A 22130-nucleotide genomic window follows, 5' to 3' on the forward strand; every position below is an offset into this window, starting at 1 on the left:
TATCATCAAACGATGATGATGATGTTGATTTTTAAACGATTTGCCAAAAAAAGCTTTGCGGAAAAATATCATAGCGGCTATATAATTTAGAATGACAAATGCAACTTACTATATCTTATGAACCAAGGCAAGTTAAAGTACCTTCGAAAATTAGGCGTAACATGGATTTCTTCATTTAAAAATCTTAGGACGACCACTTTGATGGACAATAATAGACAGCAGATGGAGCAAAATTACCGTACATATTGTAGGAAACCTTCGTCACAAGGAATGGCTATGTACGAGAATTATCATGAGCATCACAGCGTATTTTTTTTAGGATGAAAGTGGAATGGTAAACCTCGCCTGCGCTAACGGGATACGCTGGCGGGGCACCAGTGAATGGTGATTGATGAGGATGAAAACAGGCCAGTTAGCCCATCGTGATGAATTCATCTGGAATTAATGATGATAGTTTCCAGGGAGAACCGCGACCTGGTTGGGTATATTGCTAGCAATGGGATTCTCAGTCTCCATTACTAACAATCCCTTTCCCCCCAAACATCACAGCGTATTTCGTGATGTCTATGGTCATGTTCATGTCTATAGGCGACGGTTAAACTTTTCGTCAAGTGAATTGTCAGCTTGTCTTCGGAACATTATGAGTAAATATTAAGATGTCGACGTATGTTCAATGATATACAACCATGACCTATATCAAGCATGCGAGTTGTCCTCAAACCAATGCTGTATGCACTGGCGCGTACCAAGTGGGTCCGCCCGTTGCACCGCGTTATGCATCCGCGGTGCTCCGGTATAGTGCGTGAACACACGCATTGTGCAACAATGTGCACTTTAGAGTGGATCGTCCCCTGAAGAAGCCATGCTGAAAATCATTCAAGGACACTTTAATAGCAGAGTATAGCTGTTAATATACTAATTTCTCAAATGTTTTAGAGATATGATATAGTTTGGAAATGGGTCTACAATTCTCAATTTCAGTTTTGGAGCCTTTTTTATGCACAGGTGTGATAAATGCGGATTTCCATATAGCCGGTACTGTACAGTCAGAGACAGAGCGTTTAAATAAAAGTGTGATAGGGACAGATATAGTTTCAGAACAAGCAACAAGAAAATGGGCTGATATGTTATCTGGCCCTGGCGATTATGATGTATCTAATTGAGATAGAAGCTTTTGGACTTTTTACAGATCTGTTTTTTTTTAACGCGCCACCTACCCATTTATGCTTTAATTCCTTCTACCCAAAGGTTGTCTGGAAGAGATTGCTTAGCAATAAGACCACCTTTTGTACTACACTATACGTATTGAAAATTGTTCAACAAATCCTGTTATGTTGGTGCAATAAAGTGTTAAATAAATAAATAAATAAATTGTATATGAGGGAGCAGACTTAGATGGGCAACATCCGTGTTTTACGTACACCATCTCTTATCTACGCGTTCATTAGCATTTAAATGTGCACCAAACAAAATCAGAAAGTGTAAAGCTTCAACATTGCCACAAGTCTCATTACATACATTATAAGGGGGACTGAATACGCCGTTTGTAGGGTGAAATTGAGGGCGGAAGTGGCGATGCGCTTGCGCCCTCGGGCGTCGTTCATCCATAAATTTTAAACTTGCTCACAAACAAACATGAGAGACGTAGGAAACCTGCATAAAATTACTAGTTTTTAACTTCAGAGTAGAGGATATTTTCAATTCAACGGTATTTTGTATGTATATTATTAAGTACTTGACATCTTCATCAGTTTTAAACTCATTTTTAATCGACTTGAAAAAAAAAGAAAGTTCTATATTCGACTGTATATTTTTTCAGATTTTTCAGCATTCGACAACGGTTAGGAATTAACTTCTACATTATTTTCATACAATTTTTGTTACAATTGTAGAAGCTGTTTTTCTTTTAAGATATTTTTAAATTATATCACATAGTATGCCTAATACAAGTTATGTATCTAGTATATGTAACTCCTTCAAGTATATCAACAGATTATATATTTTTTTTAAAGTAAACACACTTATAATTTTATTGTGCACGGATTAATGACTCAATTACGAGATTATATTATACGGAATTAGACCTACAATTTTAAAATTAATGTATTTAGAGCGACGTGAGCTATGATAAATTGCCCCGACTCAAATTGCATTTATTCTAGATATTTCTATATTGTATTTTGGAATATTTCTCCGGTGTTTTAAAACATTGTTAACAAACCATAATTAACTAAGTGACTCACCGATGACCAGAACGGAAGAGTAGCCTAACCGTCCTAAGGATCATTCGATCTGTTAATGGTATTCTCGATCACAAGAGAGTTAATAGGAAATTGTAATTAATACCTACAATAATGCTGTGAAACAAATTTTAAATCATAGCCTTTAGCTTTGATAAGTTAGATATAGAATATCCATAAAAAAATGTTTTAAAGGAATCACCATACCTGTTTTATAACGAAAAAAAGCTTAAATTTTACTCCACTAAAGTAAAAATCCGAACAGTTCACTAAAATTTAAATGTAATCACTGAACAATGTCAATGTACACATAAAATATTGTTCAACACAAATATAATGAATATTTAATTTCTTTCGTACTTTCGAAGTCGAGAACGTAAACCGCGTTCCACTAGCAAGCGCGGAGTCAGTGCGTGACTAGACGAGTCGAGCTTTGGGCGGGAACTGCTAACTGTGTCTGCTGAACACAGGTGAACTGTAGTGGCGAGCGGGTGGCCGTGGGGTGGGGCCGCTACGGACCGCTACGGGCCACTGCACCACGCACGCTCATCCGATTCCCTGACTATACCTACATACGTCGCAGCGGTCAACTTAGGGGCAGTATTGCATTTTCTTCAGCAATTTATTCAAACAAACCATGCTAAAGGTGTATCATGGGCTTTCTTGATTGAATGATATCTAATGGAATAATAACTCCGCCTGTAGAAACGGTTTACGCTGGAGGAGTACCAGTGAAGGATGATATGTGAGGATAAAAACAGGTCAGTTAGTTTATTACGAATTAGTAATTCTCAAGTTTTTTTTTTTATACAACTTAGAATGGCAAACAAGCTGACGGCCCACCTGATGTAAAGTGGTAACAGTCGCCTATAAACATGAGCAGTACTATGGATATAACAGAGTATACTGTTTCGCCCATGATACCTCCCATGCGTTGCCATTCCTGAGGACTCAGGTGTTATTCCTCATTACCCTGTAAATTCACGCCATATCCCACCCTTCAAACCGAAACACAGCCATGCAAACACAACTGCTTCACGGTTGAAACACGAATGGGACAGAGGTACCCAAGCAATCGACTTTTGTACAATGTCTCCCTCTGGTGAAGAATTAACCACGATTGTTTCCAGAGGAGACTATGTAGAGAAAATAGCTAAGACATAACAATTCTTCAGAGCACTCCCCATAATAAATTTGATAGGAGATGCACAGAGATGCAACATCTCTACGCAGTTTCAGTTGGTCGAGTTGGACAGTAAGGCGCCGATTGTCAACAATTTGAACTGCCCAAATAATAATATTAGTATAGATTAGTACAAAAATCCAATACAAAAACGAAAGGGAAGAAGAAACTTTAATTTCTTAGTTACGTTTGTTATTTATGATAGAACCGAATGATAGAAGATACCTAAAATAAATATGATATAAATTTATTTCAGCAGATCTTGCAAATATATTTAAAATAAGTCATAAAAGGTAAAAATTAAAACAAAATTTCAAATACCTTGATAATGAATATTCGATAGTGGTGCCTCTGCTGAGCAATTTCAGAACTAAACTTAATGTATTTTCATTATTATAATAAAAAGCAAATATATTAGTAATATTATCTTTTTGTTATTATTTTTTCTTAAATGGAATCCAGAATGTCAATCTCTAGAGCGACGCCGTTTCTATCTTGCAAACTGCAATAGATAATATTAAAATAACTGATACTATTTGTCTACGGAGTTCATAAAATTTATACAATGAATGTCAAATTTGGATGTCAAATCATAGACAAACAAATAGATATTTTTGTTTATGTTAGTGACAAGTCCATCAAGTTGTCATTTAGCTATTATTTTGTTTTTGTAAAATTAATAAGAATCTTACAAAGTATTCTTAGATTTAATATAATGTAATGTCTTATCTTTCCTCTTGTATACATTTTATGATACACCTGCCTTTCTCTGGTAGTTGAGGCCGGGTGTTATTTTAATATACTATAATGGCCCAGTCAAGTGCAATGAACTCTGATAAAAAATCTACCGACCTGGAGGTAAAGGAGGATCGCGAGGATATAAAGAAGGAAGAAATTGTAGCGGTGAAGCCTGAACCACACGAGTGCATAGTATGTGTGACGCATAACCTCGAGACTTTCGACATATTTAACACGAACACGGCTGCATCCGGCATTTCTCTACACAATTTTTTATCTAAATTCTCCAATTCCGCTTTAGCGGACTGCCAAAATTCCACCAAATTTGTATGCAAGAGTTGTTTAGATCTTATTAACGTATTAGAACAGGCGGAATTGGAATATGTAAAACTAAAAGAGACTTTTGAAGCCATTATTAGTAAAAATCCACTGTTCGACAGCTCTGTACAGCCAATTAGCTTAGATACTGTGAAAAATGAAACCCTACGAGAACATCCAGATGATTCATATGATATCTTTGATGATATGGACTCAGAGGATGAACCATTGTCTATGACCAAAAAGAAGAGACATGGGAAAGTTGATAAACGGAAAAAGAAATTATCTGGCTCAATTATTAAACGCAAACCACGTACCAAACAAAATGATGAAAGGTAATTCATTCAATATTTGGAGCTTAGTTAGTAAGCAGTAGTTGTCACACTTGGCAGGTAGGTTGGCAACCACAGTTAGATTTTTGGTAATGTCTTAAGAGGAATGCTGCTGCTCATCCTTGGTCTATTAAGTTCCCTTAGTCACCTCTTACGACACCCACAGGAAAGAAAGGGGTGGCCTATTCTATGCTGGGACTACATGGCAAAGTAATATTTAAACCTAATCCATTTGCATAGATTTAACAGGTGATTATACCAATATATTAATATTTCAGCTGGGAATGTACAGAGTGCTTTGCGAGAGGTACAACTGGGGGCACAGTGGCAGCTATGGCCCACAAGCTGGCAGTGCACTCATTGGAGGAATCTAACAGTGTCCTTAGAGATATGAAGAAAGAAGATGCAGATGGGTATAGTATAGTCCCAACTATTTTACTAATATTGTATAATGGGAAGAGTTTGTAAATAAGTTTTAATGTTTAATACACAATTATGCTTAAATGACTGAATGGATTTTTATTAAATTTAATAAAAAGATTTTAATTGGTGCAGACAATGGAATGGCAGTCTTTTTTTTATCCCTTCAAGTGGTGGCCGCCATTTTATACATTTCTGCTTAACTGGTGAATTCCTGCTGTTGCGCCCACTATAAGACAATATTATTGATGTGCCTAAAATTATTTCTACACTATTCTAACACACTACAATGGGGGGGAAGGGATTGTTAGTAATGGAGACTGAGAATCCTATTGCTAGCAATATAACCAACCAGGTCGACCTCCGCGGGGTTCTCCCTGGAAACTATCATGGTAAATACCTGATGAATTCATCATGATGTGCTAACTGGCCTGTTTTCATTCTCATCTAACACCCTTCACTGGTGAAAAAAAATACACTACAATGTGATATCATTAAACAAAGACACTACTGACAGTCAGTATACTAAAAAAAAGGTTCATTCATATAGAAATTTCATTCTCCGAGTTCATTTGCACATTGGTGTTAACTCATTCAAAACGATTGTGGTTTTTTCTATTTTTCAACTGTTTTATAATATTTTGAAGAGAATTTAGTGCAAAGGAAGATGGATAAGTAAGTAATACACATAATTGTTAGTTACTTTTTACGTTATTTGCTTAAATTGTAGTGAAAATGCAATAACTGTAACTATATTTACTTAAGTTGTAAATTGATTTAATTTTAACAACATTTGATAAAATATTGAAATAAATCATATGCCATACTATGCTGTCCAGAGCAGGATGCGTGCCACATGGCGGTTGGTAGGCAATACCAACTGATGCGGCCATTTTAATTGATCACTAGATAATATGTATGAGATATATAGAGAGAAAATATACAGATTTTTTATATTAATATGTTTGCACTTTGCACGAAAATATTTAAATAGCACAATGGAATACATGAAATATCAGTATACTTAGGAGTATGAGTTCTACCATGGCACCAGTGTTGCAGAAACAGCTCGAAGGAAGAATGATGTGTACGGCGCTGATGTCGCAAAAGAAAGCATGGTATGTTTTTGTTCTGGAAATAATGACCTTCAGAACCAACCTTGTGTTTGACGGAGACTAAAGTGGAAAATGAAGAGTTAAAGGCAATTGTGGAAGGGGATCCATTACAAAGTACTTCAGAGATAACTGTAGGCTTCGGAGTAAGTGATAAAACTGTATTATCACTTACTATTATATAATCCACTTGAAGCAAATCGGGAAAGTAAAAAAATGGATGGGTACCTCATGAATTGAGTGAATCGAACTTGCAAACACGCATCGACTGCTGTGTTACTTTACTCAACCGACACAATAATAAAGGGATTTTAAACTGAATCATTACTTGTGATGAACAATGGATACTGTACGATAATCGGAAGCGCTCGTCGCAATGGCTGAACCCAGATAAATCCTGCCCTAAACGAAAATTTACTTGGAAAGAGCTTGCAACATGAGCTATTTTATACGATCAGCGCAGAGCCACTCCTTGGGCCGATTTTTGTAAACCTTCTATTGATAAAAAATTGTATAGAGTGATGCATGTTTTCCAGTCTATGTCCTTGAATATTTTATACTTTTGTAAATAAAATGAAATTATAAACGAAAAATTGTGTTGTTTATTAATTATGCCAGATTTTATACCGAAAATTGGGAAAATTTCATTATATCTACTTTTAACGTGGGATGTTATTTTATTTTTACACCTTAAACATAATGTCTGTATAAAATTTTATAGCATATTTTACCATAATTCCAAAATGTATGATAAGTTCAAAAATAAATTAATGGAGAACACCTTGATACCAGATGGTGTCAAGGTGTACCGCCAAATGTACATAGAATTTTACTGTGCATTAAAGTTTAAATAAATAAGTGTATAAGTTTCATACAAAAAAAAAACACAGTTTAATTTCAGTTTTTAAAAAAAGCATATTTTAGAACGAAGAACTTCCCCATTGAACCTCTGCCACATGTGCCAAAATGTGCAAAATGTATCCCGCCAGAAGTAGCAATTTTTTTATTGTCCCGCTGCGGGAATTTGCCACACGAAGGGTTATAGATATTTATAATTATTAAATGTAAGCTGCTGAACGGCTATTAGTTACATACACATACGTAACTACATCTATGTTCTTCAATTATTTAGGTTTTCTATTTAAAGTGAAGTAAATATCATTAGGTAATCCATTTACCACAGGGAGACTTTGTACAAAACTCGTTTGCTTGGGCACCTTTGTCCAATTTGTGTTTCTACCGTGAAGCAGTTGTGTTTGCATGGCTGTGTTTCGGTTTGAAGGGTGAGATATGACGGTGAATTTACAGGGTACAGAGGAATAACACCTGAGTCCTCAGGAATGGCAACGCATGGGGGGTATCATGAGTGAAATAGTATACTCTGTTATGTCCATGGTACTTCTCATGTCTATAGGCGACGGTTATCACTTTCCATCAGGTGAGCTTTCAGCTTGTTTGCCATTCTAAGTTGCATAAATAAAATAAAAATAAATAAATCTTATTTTAATGTAATCATTCGTCTTTGTAAAACGATTATACTGAAATTATTATAACAACTTACTAAACTAAATAAATAAATAAACTATTTGATCTGCTTAGTTATTAATGATACTAAAACAACATTGATAATTATTTCAATTGGTGTTAATGTTGTTATTTCCAGATCGCACAATGGTTTAGAGAATATACTAAAAATTGAATATGAGGAGCTCAACGAAAATGATGACAGTTCTACATTTATGCCAGACAGTGAACCGAGCAATGAAAACAATCACAGTAAAAGAAAAATGTTAGTTGGCAGGTGTCTCAAAAGTAAAGGTGTGTCCGCACAGACGAAGGCCAAGAAGAAAGAGGCTAAAGTTCTGCACCAGTGTGACCAGTGTGATGCTAAGTATTCTTCTTTGGGTGAGTTACACATTTGTTGTTGTTAGTTACACATTGTTACACAATGGTGTTATCATGAGGTTCTGTTTGTTATAGATGTAATTAATAAGTAATTTAATACTTCATTGTTGTTATTTTCTGTTATACTTATGAACCCTAACTTTTTGAATTATATATTTAGTACATGATAGTTAAAAATATAGAAATTGGCTTTCTTAGCCACTTCTGTATCTTCCCACATACATTCCTGAACTATGTATATTAGTAATCAGTAGTAAACTTTTAAAAATAATATTAAAGTGAAATTATTTTTCATCTAGTTACTTTTAAGCTTTCACTAACAGTTAAGTACAAACCTTGCAAGGAAACCTTTTGCAATCTCATCAGCTTCTGTCCTAATATGTGTTACTGGGAGGGAGGGGAGGGATTGTTAGTAAAAGGGACTAGCAGCCCCATTGCTAGCAATATACTCTGGCAGGTCAATCTCCATTTGGTTCCTCCTGAAGACCATCATGATAAATTTTTATAAATTTATCACAATGAACCAACTGGCCTGCTTTATCTTTATGTTTCATCCCTCACTAATGCCCCGCCAATGATATATCAAAAACACAGCTGAGGTTATGATTAAATCATCATTTTATTTTTATATACCATGAAGGTGTCAAACAAGCATACAGCCCGTCTAATGGCGAATATTTACTGTAGCCTATGGCAACACAAGGGGTGTCTTGTGCATGTTGCTAACCTTGAAGAAACCGGGGGGAAAGGGATTGTTAGTAATCGGGTTTAACTGCCCCATTGCTAGTAATATACCCTAACAGGTCGACCTCCACGTGGTTCCCCCTGGAAACCATCCTGGTTAATTCTAGTGGAATTATCTCGATGGGCTAACTGACCTGCCTTTTCATCCTCACAAATCATCTCTCACTGGTGCCCTGTCCGTGTATACTGATAGCGCGGGCATGGTTACCGTTTCATTATCATCCATTAAAAAAAAAACTTTGAAGAAACCTTAATATACCATTTTTGAAGAACCTTCTACTGTACTCTCTAGGGAAAATCTGTATAAAAAAAATATCTTCAGCTACTTTTATAAGTCATAACTTATACAGTTATTCCTTATCATGATAGAATAGAATAGGAATACTGGTTTTTTGAAATAAGTTTCCAAGTAGTATATATGATGCGTTTGTTGCAGCACGACTCAAGCAACATAAGCAGAAACACGACGGCTCGAAGCCACCGTACATCTGTGAGGTGTGCGGCGCTCACTACAAGCATAAACGCGCCTGCGACATACATATCGCGCTACACAAAGGTCTCTCTCTCTCTCTGACACTATGTTTCGTTCACATGCTGGTTTATTTATTTAACTCTTTATTGTACCATAAACAAAAATTTACAATGAGAATTCTAGTGAAGTACAGTAACATAAATACAGATTGAAATATATACATAATGGTACAAAAGGCAGAGGGAGACTTTGCACAAAAGTCGATTGCTTGGTTACCTTTGTCCTATTCATGTTTCTACCGTGAAGCAATTGTGTTTGCATAGCTGTATTTCGGTTTGAAGGGTGGGATATGGTGTGAATTTATAGGGTACAGAGGAATAACATCTGAGTCCTCAGGAATGGCAATGCATGTGAGGTACCATGGGCGAAACAGTATATACAGCCATGCAAACACAACTGCTTCACGGTAGAAACACGAATGGTTCAGAGGTGCCCAAGCAAACGACTTTTATACAGTCTCCTTTTACAAACTTTCTGGCTTTTCAGAGTTGTATAATTTATTATTTCAGGTATTAGTGATTGGAAGTGTGAGGAGTGCAATAAACTGTTTCCGTCTAAAGGTGCGTTGCAGAGGCATAATAATATTCACACAGGAAAACTAAACTATCAGGTGAGTGGTCATGGTTGTTTGTGATACAGCTAGGTGGTGGATACTATTGTGCCCTGTTTTTTGAAGTATTAAATAATTTCCTCAACCTCACAAGGGTATATTGTTAGCAATGAGACTAGCAGTCCGCATTACTAACAATCCCTTCCTCTGTCTACAGGTTGAATCAGCACATTATTAGTCATACAGTATACGAGGGCTGCCTTTTAGGTTTTGTCGTTTGAAATAATTTAATAGATTATTACTATTTATTGTTCTTCAAAGAATTCTCCGTGATATTTAATACACTTACATGCGTTCAAACCAGAGGGCCTACTATGAAACGTTTTCCGAAATTTCGGAGTCAAACGAAACACAAGTTTGATGTTAAAATTACATAATACATGCCGTTTGAAATTATTAAAAATGTTAAAATATTGTTCCTTTGGACTTTTATGATAGGATATATGACAAACGAAATGTTAAACTCCATTTATTGGTCCGATTTTGGTATAAACAAAAACACGAAATTGAGTCCGAAATTTCGGAATTTCATTTCATGGTAGACCCGCAGTTTTTAAAACATTAATTCCACTCTAAAGTGGCGGTAGTCAAAAGGGCCTAATTCTGTGCGTCAACATATTCGGGTGAGCTGAAACGTTGACTACGAAGACCTTGCTTAATTGTGGGAAACGTAAAAAAATTGTTAGGGCTGTAAAGCGCATGATCTAAAATTTCAACATTTTGGGTACTCAAAAACATCTTTGTGCGGGCGGTGTGCGAACTTGCATTATCATGGTGGAGTATCATACAACGTCTTGAATTGTTTTTTTCGAAATTCGGTGATGACTTGTTTCAAACAAACAGTGTTATACTCGTACCAATCAGCGGTAACCGTTTTGCAATCTTCTAGTACAATAGTGGCGACGTGACCACCCTTTGCCACAAACGAGGCAATCATTTTTTTCGAAGTGCTCCATGAGTTTATGACTTTGGTCGGTTTTAGCTTATCCTGGAAGACCCAGACAGTTGACTGCTGCTTAGAATCTGGATCATAAGCATATATCCAAGACTCATCACCACTAACCATATCGTAAACATGCTCTAACTCTCCTCGGTTGAATCGCTGCAGTTTTGCAACACCAACTAACACGGGCTGTTTTTTGGTCATCGCTAAGCAAATGTGGTATCCAACGAGAGATCAACTTTCTTACGCCAAGTTCTTCGTGCAATATTTTTTTGAAAGTGGTCCGTGAAATGCCCACGGATACCTCTATTTCATGGTGTGTCAAATGACGATCTTCGAGGATTAACTTCCGCACGGCTTCGATATTCTCTTGCATCATGGCGGTTTTTGGAAGACTTTCACGTGGCTTGTCACTGAGGCTAGAGTGCCTGTGTTTAAATTCTAAATACCAGCGTTCTACAGTCCTAAGACATGGTGCTGCATCACTAAATACAGAAGTGATCTCCTCAAAGCACTGAAGTCGCGATATTTTCCTTTGAAAGTTGTAGAAAATTATCGCACGCAAATATCTCTTCCATTTTTACAACCGACTTGTCACATTTGAATAGACGATACAATAAAACTATTTAATCTGAAAATATTTCTTTGTTTTCGAATTCAAAAAGATGAAAATGCCATTAGTTTTTTTTAATAATTGTGGGAGGTTGGCAAAGGACACGACTTAAAAGGCAGCTTTACGTATTTTTTTTTTTATCGTGGGGAAATGCCTCATGCAGACCCATATGCCCCGGGGGAGGCGTGTGGGTACTGCCGGACTCCTACCGGCTAAAACCACCACGGCATCCCTCGCCGCGCCAAAGTGTTGGGGACCCGGGTTCCCTTTCGAAATCTACCGAGCCCCAACAGCGTTGGCCCGCACCGGCTTGTGGGCCCCAACTCAAATATGGAGCAGGCACCTGATGTTAAGCGCCCGCCTACTCTTCAATGGGAAGCGCGCGGGGATACGCGCGCGACTTACCAGGGCCATGTTGATTGGGGTGGGACCGCCCCCGCGGTCGTTACTCCAGCCCTTTGGCGAACGGCGGCTAGCCGCCCTGATCGCCGGAGCAGAACGTTGGACCTTGGTTCGTGTCCTCTCTCCCGCGGCCTGTAGAGGGGGCCTGAATGGCTGGCCGCTTCAGCTGCTTCTTTTTGGGTGGGGTGCAAGTTAGCTTTACGTATTTAGTACAAGGTCTGCTTAATTTACGTCTAGACAACGTTGGTGCTACATAAAATGACCAACCGTATTAATAGGATTAGCGAACAATTGAAGGGAAGCGGGAATAGTGTCCGTCGAATCAAATATATATGAGAGGATACAGTGACGGCAGGTGGTTGCGTTGTCGGCAGTGCGACCTGTGCGGCAAGTCGTTCATCCACACGTCGTCGTTCAAGATGCACAAGCTGTCGCACTCGGGCGTGAAGCCGCACGCGTGCGACGTGTGCGGGCTGGCGCTGATGACGCGCTCGCACCTCAAGCGGCACAAGCGCGTGCACTCGGGAGAGAAGCGGCACGAGTGCGCGCTGTGCGGCAAGCGCTTCTCCGAGCGCTACAACCTGGTGGCGCACCTGCGCAGCCACGACGCCGCGCCGCCGCCGCCGCTGCCGCGCCGCCGCCTCTTCCGCTGCGGCTTCTGCCCCGACCGCTTCGAGCGCAGGTGCGTACAGTCGCTGCCCGCCGCGACTATACGCCGTACTCGTAGCGAACTCACTGGCCGCCTCGCGTGCGCAGGTACATGCTGGAGCGGCACACGTCCGTGGTGCACGGGCGCGCGCTCGAGCGGCCGCCGCCCACGCCGCGCAACACCATGAGCAAGCTGCTCAAGGCACAGGCGCAGGCCGCGCGCCCGCCGCCCGCCGCCGCAGGTACAGCCCCGCACACTGCACACTGCACACTGCACACTGCACACTGCAGGCCGCGCAACACCATGAGCAAGCTGCTCAAGGCACAGGCGCAGGCCGCGCGCCCGCCGCCCGCCGCCGCAGGTACAGCCCCGCACACTGCACACTGCACACTGCACACTGCACACTGCAGGCCGCGCAACACCATGAGCAAGCTGCTCAAGGCACAGGCGCAGGCCGCGCGCCCGCCGCCCGCCGCCGCAGGTACAGCCCCGCACACTGCACACTGCACACTGCACACTGCACACTGCAGGCCGCGCAACACCATGAGCAAGCTGCTCAAGGCACAGGCGCAGGCCGCGCGCCCGCCGCCCGCCGCCGCAGGTACAGCCCCGCACACTGCACACTGCACACTGCACACTGCACACTGCAGGCCGCGCAACACCATGAGCAAGCTGCTCAAGGCACAGGCGCAGGCCGCGCGCCCGCCGCCCGCCGCCGCAGGTACAGCCCCGCACACTGCACACTGCACACTGCACACTGCACACTGCAGGCCGCGCAACACCATGAGCAAGCTGCTCAAGGCACAGGCGCAGGCCGCGCGCCCGCCGCCCGCCGCCGCAGGTACAGCCCCGCACACTGCACACTGCACACTGCACACTGCACACTGCAGGCCGCGCAACACCATGAGCAAGCTGCTCAAGGCACAGGCGCAGGCCGCGCGCCCGCCGCCCGCCGCCGCAGGTACAGCCCCGCACACTGCACACTGCACACTGCACACTGCAGGCCGCGCAACACCATGAGCAAGCTGCTCAAGGCACAGGCGCAGGCCGCGCGCCCGCCGCCCGCCGCCGCAGGTACAGCCCCGCACACTGCACACTGCACACTGCACACTGCACACTGCAGGCCGCGCAACACCATGAGCAAGCTGCTCAAGGCACAGGCGCAGGCCGCGCGCCCGCCGCCCGCCGCCGCAGGTACAGCCCCGCACACTGCACACTGCACACTGCACACTGCAGGCCGCGCAACACCATGAGCAAGCTGCTCAAGGCACAGGCGCAGGCCGCGCGCCCGCCGCCCGCCGCCGCAGGTACAGCCCCGCACACTGCACACTGCACACTGCACACTGCACACTGCAGGCCGCGCAACACCATGAGCAAGCTGCTCAAGGCACAGGCGCAGGCCGCGCGCCCGCCGCCCGCCGCCGCAGGTACAGCCCCGCACACTGCACACTGCACACTGCACACTGCACACTGCAGGCCGCGCAACACCATGAGCAAGCTGCTCAAGGCACAGGCGCAGGCCGCGCGCCCGCCGCCCGCCGCCGCAGGTACAGCCCCGCACACTGCACACTGCACACTGCACACTGCACACTGCAGGCCGCGCAACACCATGAGCAAGCTGCTCAAGGCACAGGCGCAGGCCGCGCGCCCGCCGCCCGCCGCCGCAGGTACAGCCCCGCACACTGCACACTGCACACTGCACACTGCACACTGCAGGCCGCGCAACACCATGAGCAAGCTGCTCAAGGCACAGGCGCAGGCCGCGCGCCCGCCGCCCGCCGCCGCAGGTACAGCCCCGCACACTGCACACTGCACACTGCACACTGCACACTGCAGGCCGCGCAACACCATGAGCAAGCTGCTCAAGGCACAGGCGCAGGCCGCGCGCCCGCCGCCCGCCGCCGCAGGTACAGCCCCGCACACTGCACACTGCACACTGCACACTGCACACTGCAGGCCGCGCAACACCATGAGCAAGCTGCTCAAGGCACAGGCGCAGGCCGCGCGCCCGCCGCCCGCCGCCGCAGGTACAGCCCCGCACACTGCACACTGCACACTGCACACTGCAGGCCGCGCAACACCATGAGCAAGCTGCTCAAGGCACAGGCGCAGGCCGCGCGCCCGCCGCCCGCCGCCGCAGGTACAGCCCCGCACACTGCACACTGCACACTGCACACTGCACACTGCAGGCCGCGCAACACCATGAGCAAGCTGCTCAAGGCACAGGCGCAGGCCGCGCGCCCGCCGCCCGCCGCCGCAGGTACAGCCCCGCACACTGCACACTGCACACTGCACACTGCAGGCCGCGCAACACCATGAGCAAGCTGCTCAAGGCACAGGCGCAGGCCGCGCGCCCGCCGCCCGCCGCCGCAGGTACAGCCCCGCACACTGCACACTGCACACTGCACACTGCAGGCCGCGCAACACCATGAGCAAGCTGCTCAAGGCACAGGCGCAGGCCGCGCGCCCGCCGCCCGCCGCCGCAGGTACAGCCCCGCACACTGCACACTGCACACTGCACACTGCACACTGCAGGCCGCGCAACACCATGAGCAAGCTGCTCAAGGCACAGGCGCAGGCCGCGCGCCCGCCGCCCGCCGCCGCAGGTACAGCCCCGCACACTGCACACTGCACACTGCACACTGCACACTGCAGGCCGCGCAACACCATGAGCAAGCTGCTCAAGGCACAGGCGAAGGCCGCGCGCCCGCCGCCCGCCGCCGCAGGTACAGCCCCGCACACTGCACACTGCACACTGCACACTGCACACTGCAGGCCGCGCAACACCATGAGCAAGCTGCTCAAGGCACAGGCGCAGGCCGCGCGCCCGCCGCCCGCCGCCGCAGGTACAGCCCCGCACACTGCACACTGCACACTGCACACTGCACACTGCAGGCCGCGCAACACCATGAGCAAGCTGCTCAAGGCACAGGCGCAGGCCGCGCGCCCGCCGCCCGCCGCCGCAGGTACAGCCCCGCACACTGCACACTGCACACTGCACACTGCACACTGCAGGCCGCGCAACACCATGAGCAAGCTGCTCAAGGCACAGGCGCAGGCCGCGCGCCCGCCGCCCGCCGCCGCAGGTACAGCCCCGCACACTGCACACTGCACACTGCACACTGCACACTGCAGGCCGCGCAACACCATGAGCAAGCTGCTCAAGGCACAGGCGCAGGCGGCGCGCCCGCCGCCCGCCGCCGCAGGTACAGCCCCGCACACTGCACACTGCACACTGAACACTGCCGCAGGTACACCGCCCGCACGGACGCACACTGCACACTGAACATTGCCGCAGGTACACCGCCCGCACGGACGCACACTGCACACTGCACACTGAACACTGCCGCAGGTACACCGCCCGCACGGTCGCACACTGCACACTGAACACTGCCGCAGGTACACCGCCCGCACGGACGCACACTGCACACTGCACACTGAACACTGCCGCAGGTACACCGCCCGCACGGACGCACACTGCACACTGAACACTGCACACTGAACATTGCCGCAGGTACACCGCCCGCACGGACGCACACTGCACACTGCACACTGAACACTGCCGCAGGTACACCGCCCGCACGGACGCACACTGTTCACCGTGCAACACTATGAAAAAGCTACTGAAGGTATAAGAAACTTAAAAACTTGTATCAAAATTAATCCAGTAATAATATCTAAGTTATAGTAGTAAATTCCTAAAATACGATCGTTATAATTTTTTCTTTATTTATTTCTATTAAAATTTACCTTTGTAAGAGCAAATAAAAAACATTCTAATTGTAATATTTACAGATGGCGACTCAAAGGACATACGCAGCCCGGAGTCCCGCGACACACCTGTCGCATCACAGAAGTTACTCGCCCAGCTAAGTATGTATTACAATAATTTGACGACAGTTTTAAACTAACTTGTAATAACAAACAAATTGAATTGATGACTATAGTACATTACTGCAGCGGTCAGCAACTGAGGCATTGATGGACAAACGTAATCGATACGAACATATGATCCTTCCTCTCCTACTTATTTGAAAGATAGATTTCAGTACCTCAAAGACTCCCATACCCTTAATCTTCGGTCGTCTCATAATCTCCTCCTCATCACCCCGTCACATCATTCCGGATTTATGTCCAATTCTTTTACTGTCACCGCTATCAGCCTTTGGAATAAAACCCCTGTAGATCTACGCAGAGCATCAAGTAAAGATATTTTTAAAAGAAGACTTTTTAATTATTTGTTGAGTCAACAAAACCAGCTCTAGTCACAGGTTACTCAATAGTTATTATATCTTATAATGCTTTTCGTTGTTTTTATTTATGTATATATATATATATATATATATATATATATATATATATATATATATGTGTGTGTGTGTGTGTGTGTGTGTGTGTGTGTGTGTGTGTGTATATATTTCATATGTATTAGTTTATCCATATATATTAAAAGTAATGTTTATGTATTATATGTGCATTTCTTATGTGTATATTATATTTATATTGTGTATTGCCTTAATGTGTTACTACAATTGTCACATATTTTTCACCACATCTGCCCTTCATACGCTTTCTGTTTTTACCCAATGGTTAGCTGGTAGAGAATGCCATATGGCTTTAAGCTCGCCATTTGCACAAAATTTTATTGTGCAATAAAGAATAAATAAAATACATATGTATATTTATATAATAACTGAAGAAATAGATAGATAGATACTCTTTATTGTTTCCTTCAAAAGATTACAATAGTAAACTTATAAATATAAAGATATAGCATCACATTCGTTTAAAAAAAATTAGTTCTGGGATTTTTTTTACAATATGTTATATTGCAAGTAGCAACACAGAAAAAATGGCCTTTTTGATTTAAAAAAATCAAATTGTGTGACTAAATGTTGACACGTTATTAACTGTCGATGTTTTATCTTAATCGAAGAGATTTACTAGTACATAATAGTTGAGTACAATAAATATGATAGTATAAATGTGACATGTGGCCCCGTGGCGTGTTGCAGCGGCGTCGTCGTCGACGTCGGTGTCGGCGGGCAGCACGTGGTCGGCCGCCTACGCGGAGTTCAACCTGCGCGGCGACTTCCCGCACTGACCGCCGCCCGCCGCCCGCCGCCCGCCGCCCGCTGCTGCCGCGCCGCCACTATGCGGCGAAATAAACCGGTTACTATTATTTGTATCTCCTAAAACGCAGATCATATACCTCCACGTGGAGTTTCATCATCGACGCCATCATATTTTGCCGTTAATTGGCCCATGTTGAACATAGTCCTTCGTAAACTTCCATAAGAAACTGTCCTGAATCTCCTACCATCCACTCCCTCCCTGCAATGCATTTAAGATAGCGGCTCCATCTAGTGAAAGGTTGCCTTTGGAATATACAAATGCATTACAAAAATAAGCCAATTTTTCTATTAATTGTGTACATGAATAGGAATATCGTAAAGTAATCGTAACAGTTATTATTTAGTAAGTAAGAGATAGACTATATATGTTTAATATTGTAAGATTAAGTTAAAGAAAGCAATACAAAATTGTCACATTTATATTTAAAAATTAGGGCAAACGAAACTATATTTCACAATGTTATTTGTCTTTACCGATTACTGTGATTGATTTTTGACAGTAAATTTATGTATTCCTTGTCAAAATGGAAAGTGCTTATCATTTTACATAATATGTGTACTCGTATATTATACAGTATGCACAGCACATAATATATTTATTTATATTATATGTGGGAAGTCGTGGGCGGAAAATCAGACTATATTCAATGTTTTATAAATTTATTTGCTCCACAGCTCTTTTACAGGATGCGAATCCTAACGCCATCTTGTTCCAATTCCTTCGTCGACCAATCATACTTGTATCATGCATCTCTTTCACACATCATCTTTACTCTCATTACTGTTCCTTTCACACACCTTCTAGAAACATCCAATCCCACATATATGAAAAGAAATTATTATAAACCTAAAGAGAACAAACCTACTTAAATTAGAAAAATCCACCTGATTTGGGAAAATTTTAATCGAATTACTTGCAACACTGAAAATGATGGGCTTGGTTTAAAAAAATATATGTTGAACAATAAAAAAATATATTTGACTCAATAGGTCTTTTATGGGTCTGAACATTAAATGTTAATAAATTATATAATAAGATACCGAAGGATATTTTGGATCTGTCTTTTAATAAGTTTTAAACTGTCATTAAAAACTCTTATTGAACAAAGCCTATTAGATTAGACATTTGTAGTTGGTTACATCAAAAGACCGGTGTGAACAACGTGCGACTGCTTACCGCTGTTAACTAGCTAACTTAACACGAGTAGATCCGTCACTTAATACGAGAAATTGCATGTCAAAAACATAAAATCATTGGCTGCACACACTAAGCGATTGCTTTAATCACAAATGTGCATGGTGTTGCTAGATCTTGCACGACTTTTTACCAACCATGTAATATTAGACATAGTGTATTTAAATAAATACACATAATGTTAACAGAGATTTAAAAGAGTAACTGTTGAGTTTCTCGCGGGCTCTTCACAACAGATACCAACTTTCCGAATACAGCGTTCGTAAAAAAAAATACAATTTAAACGTGCTTGGAAACAAGTCTATTTGAAAAAAGATGATTGAATTTGACACTCAATACTCTATTTTGAGGTATAAGATCTAATGAAACTTAATCTTTTGACTGCTTGGCTTTTGTAGCAGTCATTACGCCCTCACTTGACTCAAATCTGCAACTTTTACTGTACTTTAATTTTTTTTTTCTCTTTGAAAATAAAAACTTTCATTTTCTGTATCTATTTTATTATATTTACTGTGTTAATGAAGGGGACAGCTGAATAAATAGGAACACTAACGTACGAACACAGGTTCAAATAAATAGAACAGATACGAAAATATTTGACACTGGAACTGGGGCGGTTCAAAGATTAAACAAGTCATAGTGATTCTTATTCAGAACATAATTCGTTTATAATTTTTTTTACAATATCATTATTTACAATATTTTTTCTCTGTTTAAGAATTGTTTTGAATAAAGTTTTGTTATTATTGTGAAATGTCAAATCTGACGTATGTCTACATCGAATGTAAGCTACACCCGTTACAGTCCAATCAGGAAGGAAGATGGACACTTTATACGACATGTGTAATCTAAGAACAAGGAATTACATAGAAGGAATGATAAAAACAACTGTAAATCATATGGTTGTTTCCTTTCTTCTTATGCAAATATAATTAGTAAAAAGAGGACGAAAGATACACCATCAGTTGCTATTTTTCTCAATTCATAGCAGGCTAGTGTAAAGAAAATGTTACACGGCCGTATAACCCTATCAAATTCAGATGCAACCTGCTTGCATACTTTCTACATAAACTGTGTCAAATATATAATCTAGTAATGTAAAATTTGTCATAGACAAATATTTGACATATCAAACATTTCCTATACACTAGCCTGCTATGAATTGAGAAAAATAGCAACTGATGGTGTATCTTTCGTCCTCTTTTTACTAATTATATTTGCATAAGAAGAAAGGAGACAACCATATGAGTTACAGTTTTTATTTTATCATTCCTTCTATGCAACTCCTTGTTCCTAGAGTTTAATATTGACATACAAGTACGGTTTCATAGATAATTAATCGTATTCATGACACGTGTAAAGTGGGCTTTTTAAAACTCAATGACTCATTGTAAATATTGAAAAGAGAGACGCCAGGAATAAATATGGCACTTTATGAGTTTTTAGTAAAAACTATTCCCATGGTTATTGTCATAATTTTTTAAACATTGTAATGAAATTGTAGGCTATGCTTGATTTTCTTATAGCGTGTAAATTGTACATAGACTTTAGTTGAATGACTGTAATGTACAGTCGCTCGACAATTATTTTTTAATAAATTAATTCATATGACACTTTTCATACATGTGTATGGTGAATTGTATGAAGTCGCAACGCGAGGAATCTTACTTTAATATTGTGCAATGCCATTTACGAAGAACAATATTATTTACAATTATTTTTATTTTAATATTTTTATTGAATAAATGTAATTTTATTATAAATATAAGTATATATAATGCTATGTAAATATTAACAGCACCGTTAGATTTGATAATTTCCTAATTTCCAATGAGAAGCACTCGAGTATTTGGTAAACATATGAGCGTTGATTGCAAAACAATTTTATTGCAATATAAAGTCTTGTTTAAACTGATGTTAAACCTAAACATGCTCATTCATTCATTTTATTTATATATAATAAAAAAAAATGCATATGGAGGATTTCATTCGTCCATTTTATTTATTTTATTTACTAGTTAATAAAGAGAATCGACTACTGAACAAGCCTCCCCCTTGAAGGGGTTTTGCCAGTAGTTGCCATGCTTGGCAGGCGGATTGGCAACCGCTGTTAGGTTTTGGAGATGTTTGAAGAGCGATGCTGCTGCCCATCCCTTACCCTCCCTTAGTCGCTTATGACACCTGCAGGAAAGGAAGACGTAGCCTGTTCTATGCCAAGAACACATGGGAAAATAAAGATAATAAAATGACGCAAATACTAAAATTTTATAAAAAATATTTGAACAATTTTAATGTATGAATTGGCACTATTTGTCAAGGAAAATTGCATGTAACCCATTTAGCGATTACTAATCGAAAATGGTATTGCCATATCGTCACCTTTATGGTAAACTTACGAAACTGAAAAAGACACTTTACAGGGGAACGTTTTGAAACATTAGAATGCAAATGACTTGTGACAGAAGACTGCTGTAAAAGATCATGCTAACATTTTAGTTTTAAAATCCTGTTTTTTATTAAATGTGCTTAATTAATTATTATTATATTACAAGTATCAAAAATAAATGCATATTCATTACTTTGCACCTTCATACATGAGAGTTCCTAGGTACTGAGTTATACAACAGCAAATCTACGAAAGTGGCAGTTTCGTAAGTTGCCAAAGAAAATCATTTATTTTAATATCTGGCAAACTAACGAAAGTGCCACTTTCGTAAATATACCAAGGTACAAATCACGTGTTTTGGAGAGAACTTCAGTTTAAATAACAACGTTATAGCAATCATTCATGTAAAATAACTAAATTTGGATTGAAAAATTGATAAAATAATTATTGAAATTTTCAAATTAAAGTGTTTATTATAGAAAATACTATAAAAATATGCTAAGTAAGTTTACTTTGGGTATATCACAAAAATATGGAGACTCGAGGTACTCGATTTCTTCAACCGTTCGAGATAGATATTTGGAAATAAGCCACAATAAGTAGTATGACGCAAAATGTAGAATTCTAAATAAATGTCAAATTTGACATAACTGCAGATTCGTAAATTTTCCAT

General features: G+C 41.7%; 2 protein-coding genes across 2 annotated transcripts in view; one reads left to right on the plus strand and one right to left on the minus strand.

The window, feature by feature from the left end:
* The window catches only part of LOC116413665 (protocadherin-16), a 60996-nt gene extending 58323 nt beyond the window's left edge, over positions 1-2673 (minus strand). Inside the window, exon 1 of the mRNA XM_052894153.1 lies at positions 2448-2673. The gene's annotated coding sequence lies outside the window, so the exon portion shown is untranslated. The remainder of the gene's footprint in view (positions 1-2447) is intronic.
* A 1378-nt stretch (positions 2674-4051) lies between these two features.
* LOC113514915 (zinc finger protein 91-like) lies at positions 4052-21714 on the plus strand. The gene is made up of 9 exons (XM_052894155.1): positions 4052-4814; positions 5090-5224; positions 8007-8248; positions 9429-9548; positions 10034-10134; positions 12467-12774; positions 12849-12982; positions 16537-16614; positions 17757-21714. Exons 1-9 carry the CDS (start codon positions 4231-4233, stop codon positions 17843-17845), a joined length of 1791 nt encoding a protein of 596 aa, XP_052750115.1. The 5' UTR covers positions 4052-4230; the 3' UTR covers positions 17846-21714.
* The last annotated feature ends 416 nt before the right edge of the window (positions 21715-22130 follow it).

Source organism: Galleria mellonella, unplaced genomic scaffold (assembly GCF_026898425.1).
Source record: "Galleria mellonella isolate WM207_F2 unplaced genomic scaffold, CSIRO_AGI_GalMel_v1 utg1917, whole genome shotgun sequence".
Lineage (NCBI taxonomy): Eukaryota > Metazoa > Arthropoda > Insecta > Lepidoptera > Pyralidae > Galleria > Galleria mellonella.

Excerpts from the sequence above, each read along its gene's own strand:
- LOC113514915 (XM_052894155.1), top strand. The coding sequence starts at position 4,231 with ATGGCCCAGTCAAGTGCAATGAACTCTGATAAAAAATCTACCGACCTG. Across the intron at positions 4,815-5,089 it reads ACCAAACAAAATGATGAAAG|CTGGGAATGTACAGAGTGCT; the intron begins GTAATTCATTCA and ends TTAATATTTCAG. Across the intron at positions 5,225-8,006 it reads AAGAAAGAAGATGCAGATGG|ATCGCACAATGGTTTAGAGA; the intron begins GTATAGTATAGT and ends TGTTATTTCCAG.